The sequence below is a fragment of the Archocentrus centrarchus genome, chromosome 13, assembly GCF_007364275.1.
Source record: "Archocentrus centrarchus isolate MPI-CPG fArcCen1 chromosome 13, fArcCen1, whole genome shotgun sequence".
Taxonomy (NCBI): Eukaryota; Metazoa; Chordata; class Actinopteri; order Cichliformes; family Cichlidae; genus Archocentrus; species Archocentrus centrarchus.
Window position 1 is genome coordinate 30335781 of NC_044358.1, and position 14295 is coordinate 30350075.

Sequence of the window (14295 nt, forward strand, 5' to 3'; positions counted from 1 at the left end):
GGCGTGGCAGTTCTCTTGATGCCAGAGAACCAAAGGGGTGAACAGACTGCTTGGTGCTGACAGGAAGGCAACAATAACTCACATTTATTATTTATTTCAACCAAGGTATTCAGATGAGCATCTCTGAAGGTACAATACACTGAACCTTGAAGCACATGGGCTACAGCAGCAGAAGACCACACTAGGTGGCACTTCTGCTAAGAACAGGAGGTTACAATTTGCAAAGGACTTATCAAAACTGCACAATAGAAGTTTGGAAAAACGTTGCCTTGTTCAATGAACCTTGATTTCTGCTGCAACAGTCAGATGGTAGCATCACAATTTGGTGTAAACTATTGGAAAACATGGATCCATCCTGCCATGTATCAATGGTTCTTCCAGCAGGCTAACCTGCCATGTCACAAAGCTCAGATCACCTCAAACTGGGTTCTTGAACATGACACTGAGCTCACTGTGCTCAAATGGATCACAACATCCCTGTCCAATTGTCCACCTTTCAGATGTGCTGGAATGGGAGATTTGCATTATGGATGTGCAGAAATGAAATCTGCAGCACCTTCATCATGCTATCATGCCAGAAGGGCCCAGCACCTTGTTAAATCTGTGCCATGAAGAATTAAGGCAGTTCTGAAGGCAAAAGGGGTCCAACTTGGTACTAGTTTGGTGTACCTAATAAACTGACCAGCACATGTATAGGTCTCTGACTGGTATGAAGGTAAACAGAAACATGAAAGAGAAACACACAACTAACTAACAACAACTTAACAACAAAACAACTAAACTAGGTATGAAAAGAGCTGTGAGGATGAATGATGGAGCAACTTCTTACCTGCAATTTGAGTGCATTGATCTGGAGGTGGCAATGGCAAAAACAACACAAAGGGAAATGGAACACAGATGTATGACAACAAGGGCACAATTTTTGATACATGTAGACTTTTTTTGTTACATGTAAATGTTGTTTTGGTATTGTACTCTGATGTCCTTTTAATGAACTTATACAATGCATTATAGAATGACATTAAATAGCACTAACAACAGCCTTATATAAACTAGGTAAAAAGAGAGAGAAATTAGTGCTTAAATTTCTTAAACATAAATCCCTGAGTCATGTTGAAGAGGCAGATTTGAAGTATTTGTCTAACCTGCAGTATAACCAGCGCATTCTCCATTGAGAGGTCATCTGATGGCAGCCCTTGGCTCTTCCAGATCAACTGTTCACTCTCCGAGCACAGGAATGACCGCAAGTCAAACTCTGAAACATGCAATAAAAACGCACATGCTTTTTAAAAAAAATTTTTCACAATTCCTTAGTCAAATATCATTGAGATAATAATCAGTGCTTTTAGGGCACTGCATTTCACACTTTCATGTAGAATATCACTAAATGTACTTGAACATAAGAGGGGATCAGTTACTGAGGTTTTAATTATTGATGTATTACCACTAAAACATATTTAATACTACAAAACAAGATTATCAAGTGCTGTGATGCTTCTTGAATCAGGGATTAAAGCTAAACATCATTATAATTGCAAAAAATACCCTTTATTTATGGTGAACAAACTCTTTGAGAAGACCCCGGAGCTGGAAAGTGCATAAGTACCATATGCAATAGCAGTGTGCATTATGTTGTGTGTGGGTAGCCTTGGCATATGCTGGTGCTAGTGTGTTGTAGGAACCAGTGATATATTTACTCTGTAGTCCAGACTGAGCCATCCATGTGTCCAGACAGTGTCGTCTACGGTCTTCAGAAGCTGCAGATAGGTAGGTGATAAAGGCTGCAGCAAGCAACGCCCTAACAGGGAGCGTATCCAACTCATTCTTTATCTCAGACATCTAGGATGAATACAGGTAGGTAAACAAAGTATGAAAAATAATGACATTAGAAGGAAGGTCAGCATTAGGACAAAAGGCACGGATGTGAGAAAAGCATTCCTGCTGCTAATAAGACCCAGGTACACAGAACATGAGTTTTGTTTTTCTAATCATGACTCTTTAATCCTGAACACGAGCAAAAACACAAAATGATGGGGGAAAATGTTTAACTAGACAAGAAAATCCTACAACTGCAGGACTTGGAGCACACTTGCCATTATGCGTTGATGTTACTGACACAGCTGTAAAGACTTCCAAGTTCATCAGGATTCCTTTGAGGTATTTTAATAGCATGTCAGGGGAACGCGGATGCACCCGCACATCTCTGGAAAATACTTACACATCAGGCTTAATTGCTAACACCCCCCCCCCCCCCCCCCCTTATATCCACATCTGAGGTTGCAGTTTTTCATGACCTTGAGATCTCTGGTCTACTGTATTAATACATCCCACTTAAAACTTGCATCTGTTTCACTTACTTTGTAGCTGTGTACACCTGACTCATTGGTTCTCCCTTGCTGTGAAACACTAAAACAGCTTAGAGGCATTAATGTATAGTGACCTACAGCTACTGTAGTGTTAAAAAGAGTTAGGGATGAAGTGTGTGAGTGTATGTGTGCACATGCGAGAGTATATGGTAATACGTGAGTAGAGAGTAAACTGGCTCTCTGGTGTAGTCCTTGAGGGAGGCAGTGAGACCGTGGGTGTGTGTGTACGAGCGAGTATGTCAGGAAGAGATTGAGTGTTTTAATTAAGGTGCAGACAGATGCTGTGGAGAGGAGTAAAAACAGCCAGAAGGGACCCAAGACAGCAGGATCCATCCCCCTGTCATGCACATACACACACACACACACTGCCCTCTTAGACACTCGCGGCTCCTGTTGCGCTTACATGGTAAATGAACCTCTTTTTGAGTAAATGTGTATAACCTCCCACACCAATACATATATCAACACACCCATACATCAAACTACCTGTGCATTCCACCGCGTGTGTTCTCCATCCAGCTGTGATATGAGCTGTTGGGCAGCAGTGATCGTGTCCTGAGCTTTTGACACCTCAGCCTCCAACTTAGCTGCCTCTGCGGTGTGACACTGAAACCTGTAGAGAAAGTAAGAAGCAAGAAAAACCATCAGAAAGTAGAGAAATGTAATGCAATATTGACCTGAGACATATAAGGTGCATTATAAATATAACAGGTGCAGCTTCCTCCATGACACTGAAAGCAAAAATAGATAGATAGTGAAAATGTGTATCTACGGTTGTGACAATGTGGGAAGGATGGAATCATTGTATGAGCATGGATGAAAAGGAAGAAATTTGAAGGCCGAAGAGCACAGAGCACCAGAGAGAGCAAACCAAATTCCTTGTGTGTGTAAACATACTTGGCCAAAATAAACCTGATTCTGATTCTGATGGGAGCTCACTGACACTTGCATGAAGTGTGACATTCATCTTTGTTGTACTTTGACCTGATAAACACAGGCTGATAAATGTCTGCCCATTTTGTTGTTCTGGATGATGCTATTTAGGTGCCTCATCATCGCATGAACAAATCAACAGTTCTACATTTAACATCACAAGATGTTTACACAAGCAAAATACAGACTATACTATAAAGAAGAATTAACTGTTGTAAGAAGGACGCATACTTCTCTTTCAGCTCATTGACTTTGGCTCCAACAGTGCTGAGCTGGTCCTCTAGTTTATTCTTCCTACTCTCAGTTTTCCTGAGGTTTCTGGACACATAGAACACACACACACACACACACACACACACACACACACATTTACATTTATCATGAACAGCATTATTGTATGCATCATTTAGTGAATGTATAACTCAGAGAAAGTGAGTGAAAGGTAGTTGATTAGAAACAGCTGAAGCCAATGATCATAAGTTTGCTTACAAGCTCATAATCTGTATGAAAAGTGCTTCATGAAACTTCAACTTGTTTCATTTATAGATGAAATAAAAAACATACAGCCTATTACAATTTGAAAAACACAATCTAAATCATCTTCAGTGTTTTATGGAATGGTGTTTGTGTGCATTCCTACTCCAGAAGTCCAGCCTGCTCCCTTTCCAGTGGCTCTATCCTCTCTAGGACGAGGGAGTATTGGACATTGGCTTTGACCCAGGCAGCCAGGGGAGCAGCTGCTGCACTTGCACGCTTTGCATTCTGAATGCAACAACAACAGCATTACAAATCAACAGGCACAATAACTTCTTTAGAATACAAGCAAAAAAAAAAGAAAAAAAAAAAAAAAAAAAAAAAAACCTCAAGAGGTAATAATATCCTCCAACAGCACATCTAATTCTGATTCTGCTACTATTGCTAGCAGACCTTAGGGTCAAAAGAGGCCTTGTTCCTGTTGAGTAGCTCTTCCACACTCTGGCGAATCTCAGGAGTGATGTTCCTGGCTTCAAATGTAGCTATGTCCTCCCTCACACCACGCTTGGCCAGAAAGCTAAAGAAGAGAGCAGTTTTTGTGTGTGAGATCAACATTACATAGAAGTAAAGCCAAGTACAGAAGTGATCATCACAGAGCGCTAAAATTAACCAGTAAAGTGGAGAGCTGAATGTTAATTCAAGCCAAAAATGAGACTTTTTAAAAATTCCTAATTAAGCATGAACAGTGCCCCCCCCAACACACACACACACACAAAACTACGCTCACTCATTAGCGGTGCAGAAAGGCTTTGTTTGCCCTTCCCTTCTCTTCCTCGTTTCCCACCCATCCCTTAACACCCCATCACCTCCTAATGCCTCTTTTTTGGTAACCCAAGAGGTGTTGAAGATCCTCATCAATTTAATTACTCCCAGCAGCGTAAGTCTTCATCTTCCTACCCATCCTTTTACACATTCTTCCCATCCATTTCCTCACACCTCTTCATGCTGACCCAGGAGGTGTCAAAGATGCCCATCAGCCTCAGTACCCCCTCCAGGATGTCTCTGATGACATCGGGAGGCATGCGGAGGGAGCGGATCTCAGACAGCGCTTCAGGCTTGATGTTTCCAACTGCACGCTTTGCTTCATCTACCAAAGGCTAGAGGGCAGCAGGGGAGAGATACACAAGTACGTGAAGGATAAGCACAATGGGGACTGCGATCCTTGAAAGGGGGTTGTTTTCTAGTAACTGACAGAAATGGGCATGCTCACAATAACAGGCACCAGACAACTTACCTGTACTTCTTTCAGCTCATCGTCTATTTTGGCTTTTCGCTCTTCAATCTTGGACACTTCTTGAGCCATTTTCCCCTTTATTTTTTCCATCTCAGTCTTCTGGTCACTGGCATTCTGCAAAAGCCCAAAAAATGGTTTATACCCTGTACTTAAGTTAGAAAAAAAGGTCTAATCTGGAGATACAACCCTGCCTCAATCAGACGTTTAGCAACTGAATTTATAATTGGGCTGTCATCTGTATTTTATCTTACACCTATAGGATCCATTTAAGAAAGTCAAAGTCAAAAGTCAAAGTTCTTTTATTGTCAGTTCCAAATATGTGCAGGACATACAGAGGATTGAAACTGCCTCACTCTCAGATCTGAGGCAGAACAGTGTAAACATACATCTAAATCTGAATCTGTACAGTAAATGAAGGAACAGTGAGATACTGAGGATGAATGTTTGGCAGCACCATTTCTCCACGCCTCCTCTCTCTGACCTCTTTGTGCCTGAAAATTTTATCACATCAGATTTTCATCCAAATCTGATGTGATAAAATTCCCTCCCCATCCCTCTAATTCCTCCATAGTCCAGGCTGGTCAAGGCTCAGCCCCTTGCTATATATCTCACACATTCCTTATTTCTGCTCCACTTTCCTTAATCCTGCTCTCTGCTTCATCTTCATATTTCCATCTTCACCAAGCCTCAGTCACTCTTCCAACTATTTTGTTTACACTCTTCCCATCATTGTTCCAGTGTTCCTCATTTTTCCTTCCCTGCTGTCTCCATCCCCACAGGCGACATAGCTACTACAGACCAAAAGGGATGAGTCTACTTCTTAATTATTGCACTGCAAAACTGACTCCTCTGACAGTTCTTTATTTTTATTTTTTTGTTTCTCTTCTCTCCTTTCTTCCTCCCTCCCTCTAACTCAACAAGCCCAATCCCCACAGAGTGAAAGATAGAAGGATATCGTAACTAATGAACAAGGTTCATCTCCTTTTTTTCTCCTCCACACATCTATCCATCCAACCATCCATCCTCGAGACAGACCCAGCAGGAGGAAATGGAAATGGGGGTATCAGGAGATGAGAATGAAAGGAAAGTCACAAAACAAACAGATACGCATACATACACAAACTAACTAAATAAATAGTGTCTTCACAGCAGGGAGGATATCGCCATGGGAAAGGCAGAAAGTTTCTTGTGTGAATACACTATAGATGAAAAAGAGGCAAAGACAAGAAGCTGAAGAGAAGAGAAGAGAAGAGAAGAGAAGAGAAGAGAAGAGAAGAGAAGAGGATGGATATAATTTGGAAGAGACATGAAGCCCTGTAGAACTACTGTCCTGCTTGCTACTGAGTCCCACATTTATCTACACACACAGAGACAAACTCACACACAGTCACAAACATACAATACATAAACTAGCAGCACAAACATACACACCTGCATGGAAGTTGTGATTTCTTGCAGTGCAGAATCTGCCTCCTGTTGTTTAGTCCTCAGGAGTTCACTCTGCTCTGCAGCCCGCCTCTTTAGTTCATCAACCAATGTTTTAGCTTCGTTCAGCTTAGACACGCCTGCCTGTAGGCATAACACATATTACTGTAAAAGTAATGTTCAAATCTTTCAGTTCAGTTGTGTTGTTTCATCTGTGGACACGTGAACTTTTATAGATTCGCTGGACTTCTCACTGGCAATGTTTACCAACAACTTTTTAAAAATTATTATTTTCTTTCAAATCTGAGCGTCAAAGTACAACTTGCAATAAAATACTATATAGGATGGGTGCAAGATCAAAACTCATATAACACGGCAGTACCATTTATAATTACGTACCACACGGTACACCTGTAATTATACCTGCAGATGTTGCTGTCTTGTAGTAAGCTGCTTTTGCTTCCTGTTGTATAGCGCTTTGTAAACATGCAGAAAGGCCATGTACTTGCTAGGTGTTGCACCATGTTCACGACATGACTCATGGACCATCAAGAACAACTGGCACAGCCCAGAACCTCCTGAGAGTCACAGGTTAAAAAAAAAAAAAAAAAAAAGAAGAAGATACACAAACAGCAAAAGAAAATATGACATTGTTCTCATTACAATAAACATGTAAAAACTAAAAATATAAAGCCAGTAAATATGTCTAATAAGCTTCAAATTCATCTTAATTTATCTCCTGTTAATGAATGTAAATGTCACACATTTTATATTTTGTGATCTTAACAAATTATCTGTCTGTCCTCCAGTTTTAGGCCCCTGAAGACTCTTATCTATATCAGATACTATGACAACATCATGTTGCCTAGCAAACACCTGCAATCAAGCTAATAGCATTTATGCACCCGTAGCACCTTTTAAAGGCATCAAGTCATTTAAATTTTACAAGAATATCTAAGTTATATCCACAACACTTGAATATTGTGATACATATGACACAGTACCATGAAAAAGTATTTGCCCCCTTCCATGATTTCTTTGCTTTTTTTTTTCATATTTGTCACACTTACATACTTCACATCATCAAACAAATTTTAATATTAGACAAAGATAATCCAGGTAAATACAAAATGCAGTTTTTAAATGATGGTTTAAGGGAAAAACGGGACCCTATGTGAAAAAGTAATTCCCCCCTAAACCTAATAACTGGTTGTGCCACCCTTGGCAGCAAGAACTGCAATCAAGCATTTGCAATAGCTGTCGATGAGTCTTTCACATCGCTGTGGACGAATTCCGGCCCACTTTTGTTTGCAGAATTGTTTTAATTCAGCCACACTGGAGGGTTTTTACAGCATGAAGAGCTGGTTGTAGGTCTGATATCTTTGTTTAATCACTTTTCTTTTGATTATCTGAAACATTTAAGTGTGACAAATCTCTACCAGTTCTTTTTTTTTTTTTTTTCCACCTTTCTCAATGTGATTAAGCATCTCAGTCTGCCAAGAGCACAAACAGGCCATACTGTGGCATGGCGCATGCATTAGTTCTATAAAATGGCTCGAATGCACTTTGTTATCGCACCCATTTTAAAGTTACTCAAATTGTAAAGGTGAAAGCTTCTCATGCACGCAAATCTGTATCTGCATATTCACCAACTATCTGACAATTTTTTTTAATACAGAATGAAATTATCTGATGATAAGAAGGAAAATAAACCAAAAAAATAAAAATAAAAATCAACTAAGCCCACTGAAGTGAAGGGTAATTAAGCAGGAAAATGACAGGGATAAAACAAACAAACTAATTACAATACAAGCAGTCATTCAGTCATTGATCACACATGAATCCATCCACTGAGCTCATCAACTATTCATTGAGTGTGGCTTAATGTACATGTGCTTACCTGAGCTTCCCCTCTTGCTGCCCCTTTCGCTTTCGTTCTCCTCCCCTCCCTGTTCAGTTTTTGCTAACAACAGCTCAGGAATCTTACAAGAAAAAGGTTACGTTTACCAGGTTGGAAAATTTGGCAATAAAGAACTGATGTGTGCATAAACATGACAGCAAAAATTCCTGCTTTTTAAAAATAATATGTGCAGTTTTAAATTGTGTAGTTAAACTGTATGCAGAAGTTAAGTTTTCAATTTTTAGGGCTAATGCAATAGGGCTCGAGAGCATACAAGTATGCTCTAGCTAACTATACAGGTCTGTCTTTAAAATGTTGACTGGACTATGCGCTGCAAATCTGCATCCTCAACGCATAGTGTGAGATTTATGATGATTTAAAGTTTGATCTTGTTGTTCTAATATTAACCTTTTTCATGCTGCCTTCAGACCATCCTTCCATCCACTCGACAGAACACTTGCGGTAAAAAGCTGGGTTGCTCTCACAGTTGATAGTGAAGTTTGAGTTGGAGCAGTCCATGATCAGAACAATATGGAGGTTCTGCTGGATTCCTGAGTGGGATATTAGAAAATGATAAAGGGAATTCATCAGGAAATGTTGAAGAAATACGGACACGGTGTGGGACAATGTGAAGACAGGCATGAGTATTTGTCACTGATAGCATCTCTTTCAACTTGGACCCAGCAGAGTTGGACAGAAAAGGTGAGGAGGAAGCTCTTTAGTGGGTTTACTTTGCCAATAATAGTTATTGATTTGATTCACTAGCAGCAACCTCTGTGACACTGCACCATTTGTACAGTACAGACAACAGTACACAGCAGGGAAGCAGAAAAACACAGTAAGATACAATCAAAGAGAAGAACCGATAAAACAATTTTTGTAAAAAAAAAAAAAAAACTGACACGTACAATAGTGAGGAGAGGGCCTAATGAAGAAATAATGAACAACAGAGAGAGAGAGGGGAGGACCATGCTGTCAGTAAATACACAGTACTGACTGTGAGAGAAATAGTTGTAGAGTGGTCCGGTGAAGCCATCCTGGGAAGCAGCATCTTTGAGCGATGAGAGGAGCGGCTCCAGTTCTTCAGGGGTATAAAGACCTGGAACTTCACCTGAAACATGTCCCAAGGACACATTAGAACTACAACATACCTACAACCTTAGAATATAAAATTATTTTTACAAAAAAAGCTATACAGTCTATATTCAAACACAAACATGAATAGTATGTCATTTTAGGAGACACACGTGTTCGCTTTCCTTCCAAGAGTTACAGTCAGGTACAGACATATTTGGACAGTGACACAAAGTTTTGTAATTTTGCCAGTGTATGTCACAACAGTAGGTTTTAGATCAGCAGGGGAGGGAGGAAGGGAGGATGTACAGTAAAGATATGATGGAAGTACAGACATTCAGGTTTTATTCAAGAGGTTTAACAAAAGTATTCATTATTATTGCAGCCATTTTTCCACATATCCCTCATTTTCAGAGCCTCAGAAGTAACTGGAGAGTTGATTGACAAGCACTCTCATGGCCATGACAAATCAACCAAATAAAAGAACTGGACCTGGTTCAATGCTGAACTTACTTAATTCTTCACTGAAACTCTCAATCTGAGGCCAGAGAGATGTGAATCCAAGTGAAGGAGACCTTCATTAGAGACAGCAAATCCACAATGGCCAAATAAACAAATCAACTGGTACATTCTTATAAAGGATACACTGACCAGCTCCACAGCAATAAGAGGTCTGAAAGATCACAGAAAACAACTAAAGTGGATGATGACAGAATTCTTTGGCAAGTGAATTCTCTTACCAAAGAACCCCTTCACAACATCTCTCCAAGTCAAGAACACTGTGAAAGAGGTACATGTCATGGTCCCTGGGTCTTGGACCAAGGGTTTTTGAGTTTGGGGGATATTTAAGGGTTTTCCTAATTTTGATTGATTATACTTATACTGTTTCTGTGTCTGACTTAGTCTCGTCTCTGTCCTTAGCATGAAGTCAGGTGTGTCTTTGTGTCAAGTTCAGCTGTTTGTGCATTGGTCTCACTGTTCGTTGTTTCCTGTTTTGTTGTGATAGACTCTTGTCTCGTGTGTTTTGGGTTCAGTTCTACTTCCCCTGTCTTGTCATCTTCAGCTGTGCTCCCACCTGTTTGTCTCAGTCTTCCTTTGTGCTTTGTCATGCTCTCCCTCATGCTGTGTGTACTGTCTGTTCTGTGTTTTTGCATTGTGAAACCCTGCCTCCACCTCTGCATCATTGTGTATCCTGTACTTTGGGAAGTCTTCAGCATTAAAGCTGCCTTCTTTAATTTGCATTCCTGTCTCCGGAGTCCTGCATTTTGGGCCCACACTCTGCCTGCCACACAGCCAACCTTGACAGAAAGAGTGTCTCCAATCAAGAGATGCCTTCACGAAACATGGTGGAGGCAGTGTTATGGCTGCCAGTGGAACCCGGGCCTACTGTTTGTTGATGATGTGAGTGCTGATGTGAATACTGAAGTGTACAGGGCCACACTCTCCACTAAGATTCAGCCAAATAGTGCATAACTGATTGGAGAGCATTTCACAATGGATAACGACCCCAAGTATACAGCAAAAGGAGCCCAAGAGTTTCTCAAGGGAAAGTAATGGGATCTTCTTCAATGGCCAAGTCAGTCACCTCATCTTAACCCAACAAAGCAGCTTTTCAGTTACTTAAGACAAAACTGAAAGCAGAGGAACCCACAAACAAGCAGTTAAAGTGTCTGCAGTAAAGGCCGCCTCAAGGGAGGAAACGCAGCACCTGGTGATGTCCATGGGTTCTAGACTTCAAGCAATCATTAACTGCAAAGAATTTTCATCCATGTATTAAATACAATTTTTATATTTGAAATTATGGTTGTTTGTTCAATTACTTTTAAAAATGGTTGTAATTCCTAAAAGGTTAATGCAATACTTTTGGTAAACCCCTTGAATTAGAGCTGAAAGTCACTTGAATCATGTACTGACTGATTCAAAATTGACTGTGGTGGTGTACAGAGGTAAAATTAGAAAAACTGTTACTGTCCAAATATTTATGGGCCTGAATGGATACACATGATGAACAAAATGAATGAACAACCATTAAAATCTGTCTCCTCAAAATGATGCTGGGGGTGGGGAGTGGTTAGCTTAGCATAAAATTTAGATACAGGGAGAAAATTGTGTTCTGACTAAACCCAAAGGTCAAAAAAACCACAACCTACTTACATGTTTACAAAGCAAATACTGTTACAGATATGTAACATGAAAATCACAATTTCAACATTTTCTCTTAAGTTATAACCTCTTTAGTCCCCAAAACTCATATTTTTATAAATATATAAATAAGGCAAGCACATAAACACAATACACACCTGATGACAGCAGGCTGTTCACCATCTCTAAGAAAGCTGGGTGGACAAACTGATAGTCCTCTAATAGAAGAACTACCTGCTGGCCCTCCAGACCAGCCAGCTGCATCACCTACAGTAAGTATACAGTATCAACACAAATATATAACAGAACGTCACCAGCTGAGATCACAGAGTTTATAATTAAACCTGCACTAAGTGAGACATCTATCAACATGGCATTTTATCAATAATTGTTAATGTTTAATGGTAATTACAAGTGACATTCAATCTGAAAAAACATACACAAAGAGAGAGTTCATGGAGAGAGAATTCATGGGAAAACAACTGTACAGTTTGTAGGATTAATGCATAATGTGTGATTATCTCTAACAGCATTCTTCAATTACTATTTATTAAGGTATAAAGTGAACCAGATAAGGTGATAAAATTTTATGAAGGAAATCCACTCACCGTCTTGAGATCATTGTTAAAATGCTTAAGGGCATAACCACGGGAGATTTTGGGAGTGAACAATGTGTATCCATGCATGTGTGACACCAGGCACGTGGCTGTGTGCCGACCCACTCCGCTCCGCCCTGCCAAAAGAAGAGAGCCACCAGGTCTGCTTAGGACCCGCTCTACCCTGGACACAAAGTCGCATACTTCCCAGAACAGGAGAAGATCCAGCTCTCTGTTATCTCGACTATACAGCACCACTCCCTAGAGGAAGACAAGGAATAAACACACAGGTGAAGGAGATACACAGCAGCAAATACAATCAAGTGAAAATAAGAAAACAAAGACAAAGAAATGCAAACACAGAGGGAGACATGAAGATGAAAGCAGCAGCCAAAAAAAAAAAAAAAGAAAACAAAAAACAAAACAATTTTATAAATGAGTAAAGCAAAGCTACAATACCAAAATGTCCACAACACATCATCCCATAGAAAATCTATCCTTTCTTTTTAAATGTTTAATTAGGTAGAAACTTTAAGCTTTAATCCACAAAATATCATAGCAATGGTAAGGCAGATTATCCTGTTTAAAACGTTATTACCTCACCCACCAATAGGTGGAGGGCTGTTATGTTTTCCGTCGTTTGTCTTTCTGTCTATCTATCCGTTAGAAAGATAACCTGGAAAATTATGAATGGATTTCCAAATTTTGGTGGTCTGGATCCAGGATTTTGTTAAAAAAAAAAATTACCACATATTTGCATCTAAACTTATGAGGATAAGTCAGAATCCTCTAAAAAGAATTAGGGTGCAACATGACCCCCGTCACTGAGCAAACGTTCATGATCGAAGGAGGATTCCCGATCTAATGATCCAGAATGCTGAAAATTATTTACGATTGAGTATGACAACATTGCACTGTAGTATCGGTACATAGAAAATTTGGGGGGGGGGGGGGGGGGGGGGGGTATGTACTCTACTGAGTGCCCTTCTATTTAATATATTGATGGTTTATTGTATTAATACATTTACACATAAGGAGTACTGTAGCTAAAAAGAACAAAGGGAAAATGCCCATAGTTACTGTATCGCTTGTGTAAAAACATTTTATGTGCATAGTTAATCCAGCAAGGCTAATAGCAGTTTCTTACTGCGTACCTTCTGTATAACTTGTTTTAGGTCAGCTGAGTCCAGGCGCCCCAGTTGTTTGCCATGAGGAGGCAAAGACTGGCCCGGAGTAATCACAGCCCCTTCAGAGGCTCCCCATGTTACATAGAAACCATCTGCACACACAGGAAATAACAGACTATTAGTGGGAATGTTAAATTATAGAGAGGTTGCCTACAAAAGTAAGATAAAATACACAAAAATATAAGCACTGCATAGACAGTGTTCTTATAGCTATCAACTGTATATGAAAAACAGAAGTAAAGTGAGTGCATCTGCCATCAGGGCTAAATGGCCCATTTTGTCATTTCAAAGAAAGTGATCCAGATCTTCAATCAACTTCAATGGGCTGTTCCTTTGCCCATGATTCACATCTCCATCAGATTTCCTGAAAAGAGGCTGTGTAGTTTGTGCACAATGTTGTCGTCAAACAAACAAATAGGTACTGCATGTGATCATATTAATCATATTCCCAAATTTAGCTTGTGCCTTTAAAAGTAAGTAAACTGCACAAGAAATTTGAGTTTCCAAAATTCAGTTTTGCAGCTGGCCACAGTTTGGAGGAGGCATTCCTCACTAAGGATACAAGGAAAGCTGCAAGAAAATGCAGAATGCATTTAAAAGCTACGCACGTTATTGGCTCCTCAGCTCTTCCGAACCTCTATTGAGTGAGTTCTTGACATGACGTGATGAAAAGGTCATGCATCCTTTTCAAAAAACATTTTCAAGATACTTGGGTATAGATATGTTATTGTACTGTATTTATTAAGTAGCCTTGATCATTCTACCTCTTTGTAATTAAGCCATTTTTCAGTATTATTTTTATGAAGAATGCCAGCAATAACTACCTCTTTTCAAGAGGTTCATAGGCTGCTGTGAAGAGCATTAATAAATGCAGTATATATTACTAATACTACTACAGTGAGCT

At 39.8% G+C, this 14295-nt stretch overlaps 1 protein-coding gene across 3 annotated transcripts in view; it reads right to left on the minus strand.

Annotated features, from left to right (window-relative positions):
- The window catches only part of dync2h1 (dynein cytoplasmic 2 heavy chain 1), a 133803-nt gene that overhangs the window by 73904 nt on the left and 45604 nt on the right, over window positions 1-14295 (minus strand). For 2 of the 3 annotated variants that reach the window (XM_030744320.1, XM_030744319.1), the window contains 17 exons: window positions 13359-13483; window positions 12217-12465; window positions 11767-11875; window positions 9390-9503; window positions 8801-8943; window positions 8393-8474; window positions 6916-7070; window positions 6499-6636; window positions 5068-5181; window positions 4770-4930; window positions 4227-4350; window positions 3940-4061; window positions 3531-3617; window positions 2853-2979; window positions 1698-1839; window positions 1146-1255; window positions 830-850 (listed from right to left, as the gene is read on the minus strand). In XM_030744320.1, coding sequence (XP_030600180.1) covers window positions 830-850; window positions 1146-1255; window positions 1698-1839; window positions 2853-2979; window positions 3531-3617; window positions 3940-4061; window positions 4227-4350; window positions 4770-4930; window positions 5068-5181; window positions 6499-6636; window positions 6916-7070; window positions 8393-8474; window positions 8801-8943; window positions 9390-9503; window positions 11767-11875; window positions 12217-12465; window positions 13359-13483 — 2123 coding nt within the window. The remainder of the gene's footprint in view (window positions 1-829; window positions 851-1145; window positions 1256-1697; window positions 1840-2852; window positions 2980-3530; window positions 3618-3939; window positions 4062-4226; window positions 4351-4769; window positions 4931-5067; window positions 5182-6498; window positions 6637-6915; window positions 7071-8392; window positions 8475-8800; window positions 8944-9389; window positions 9504-11766; window positions 11876-12216; window positions 12466-13358; window positions 13484-14295) is intronic. The other variant, XM_030744321.1, reaches the window with a different exon arrangement.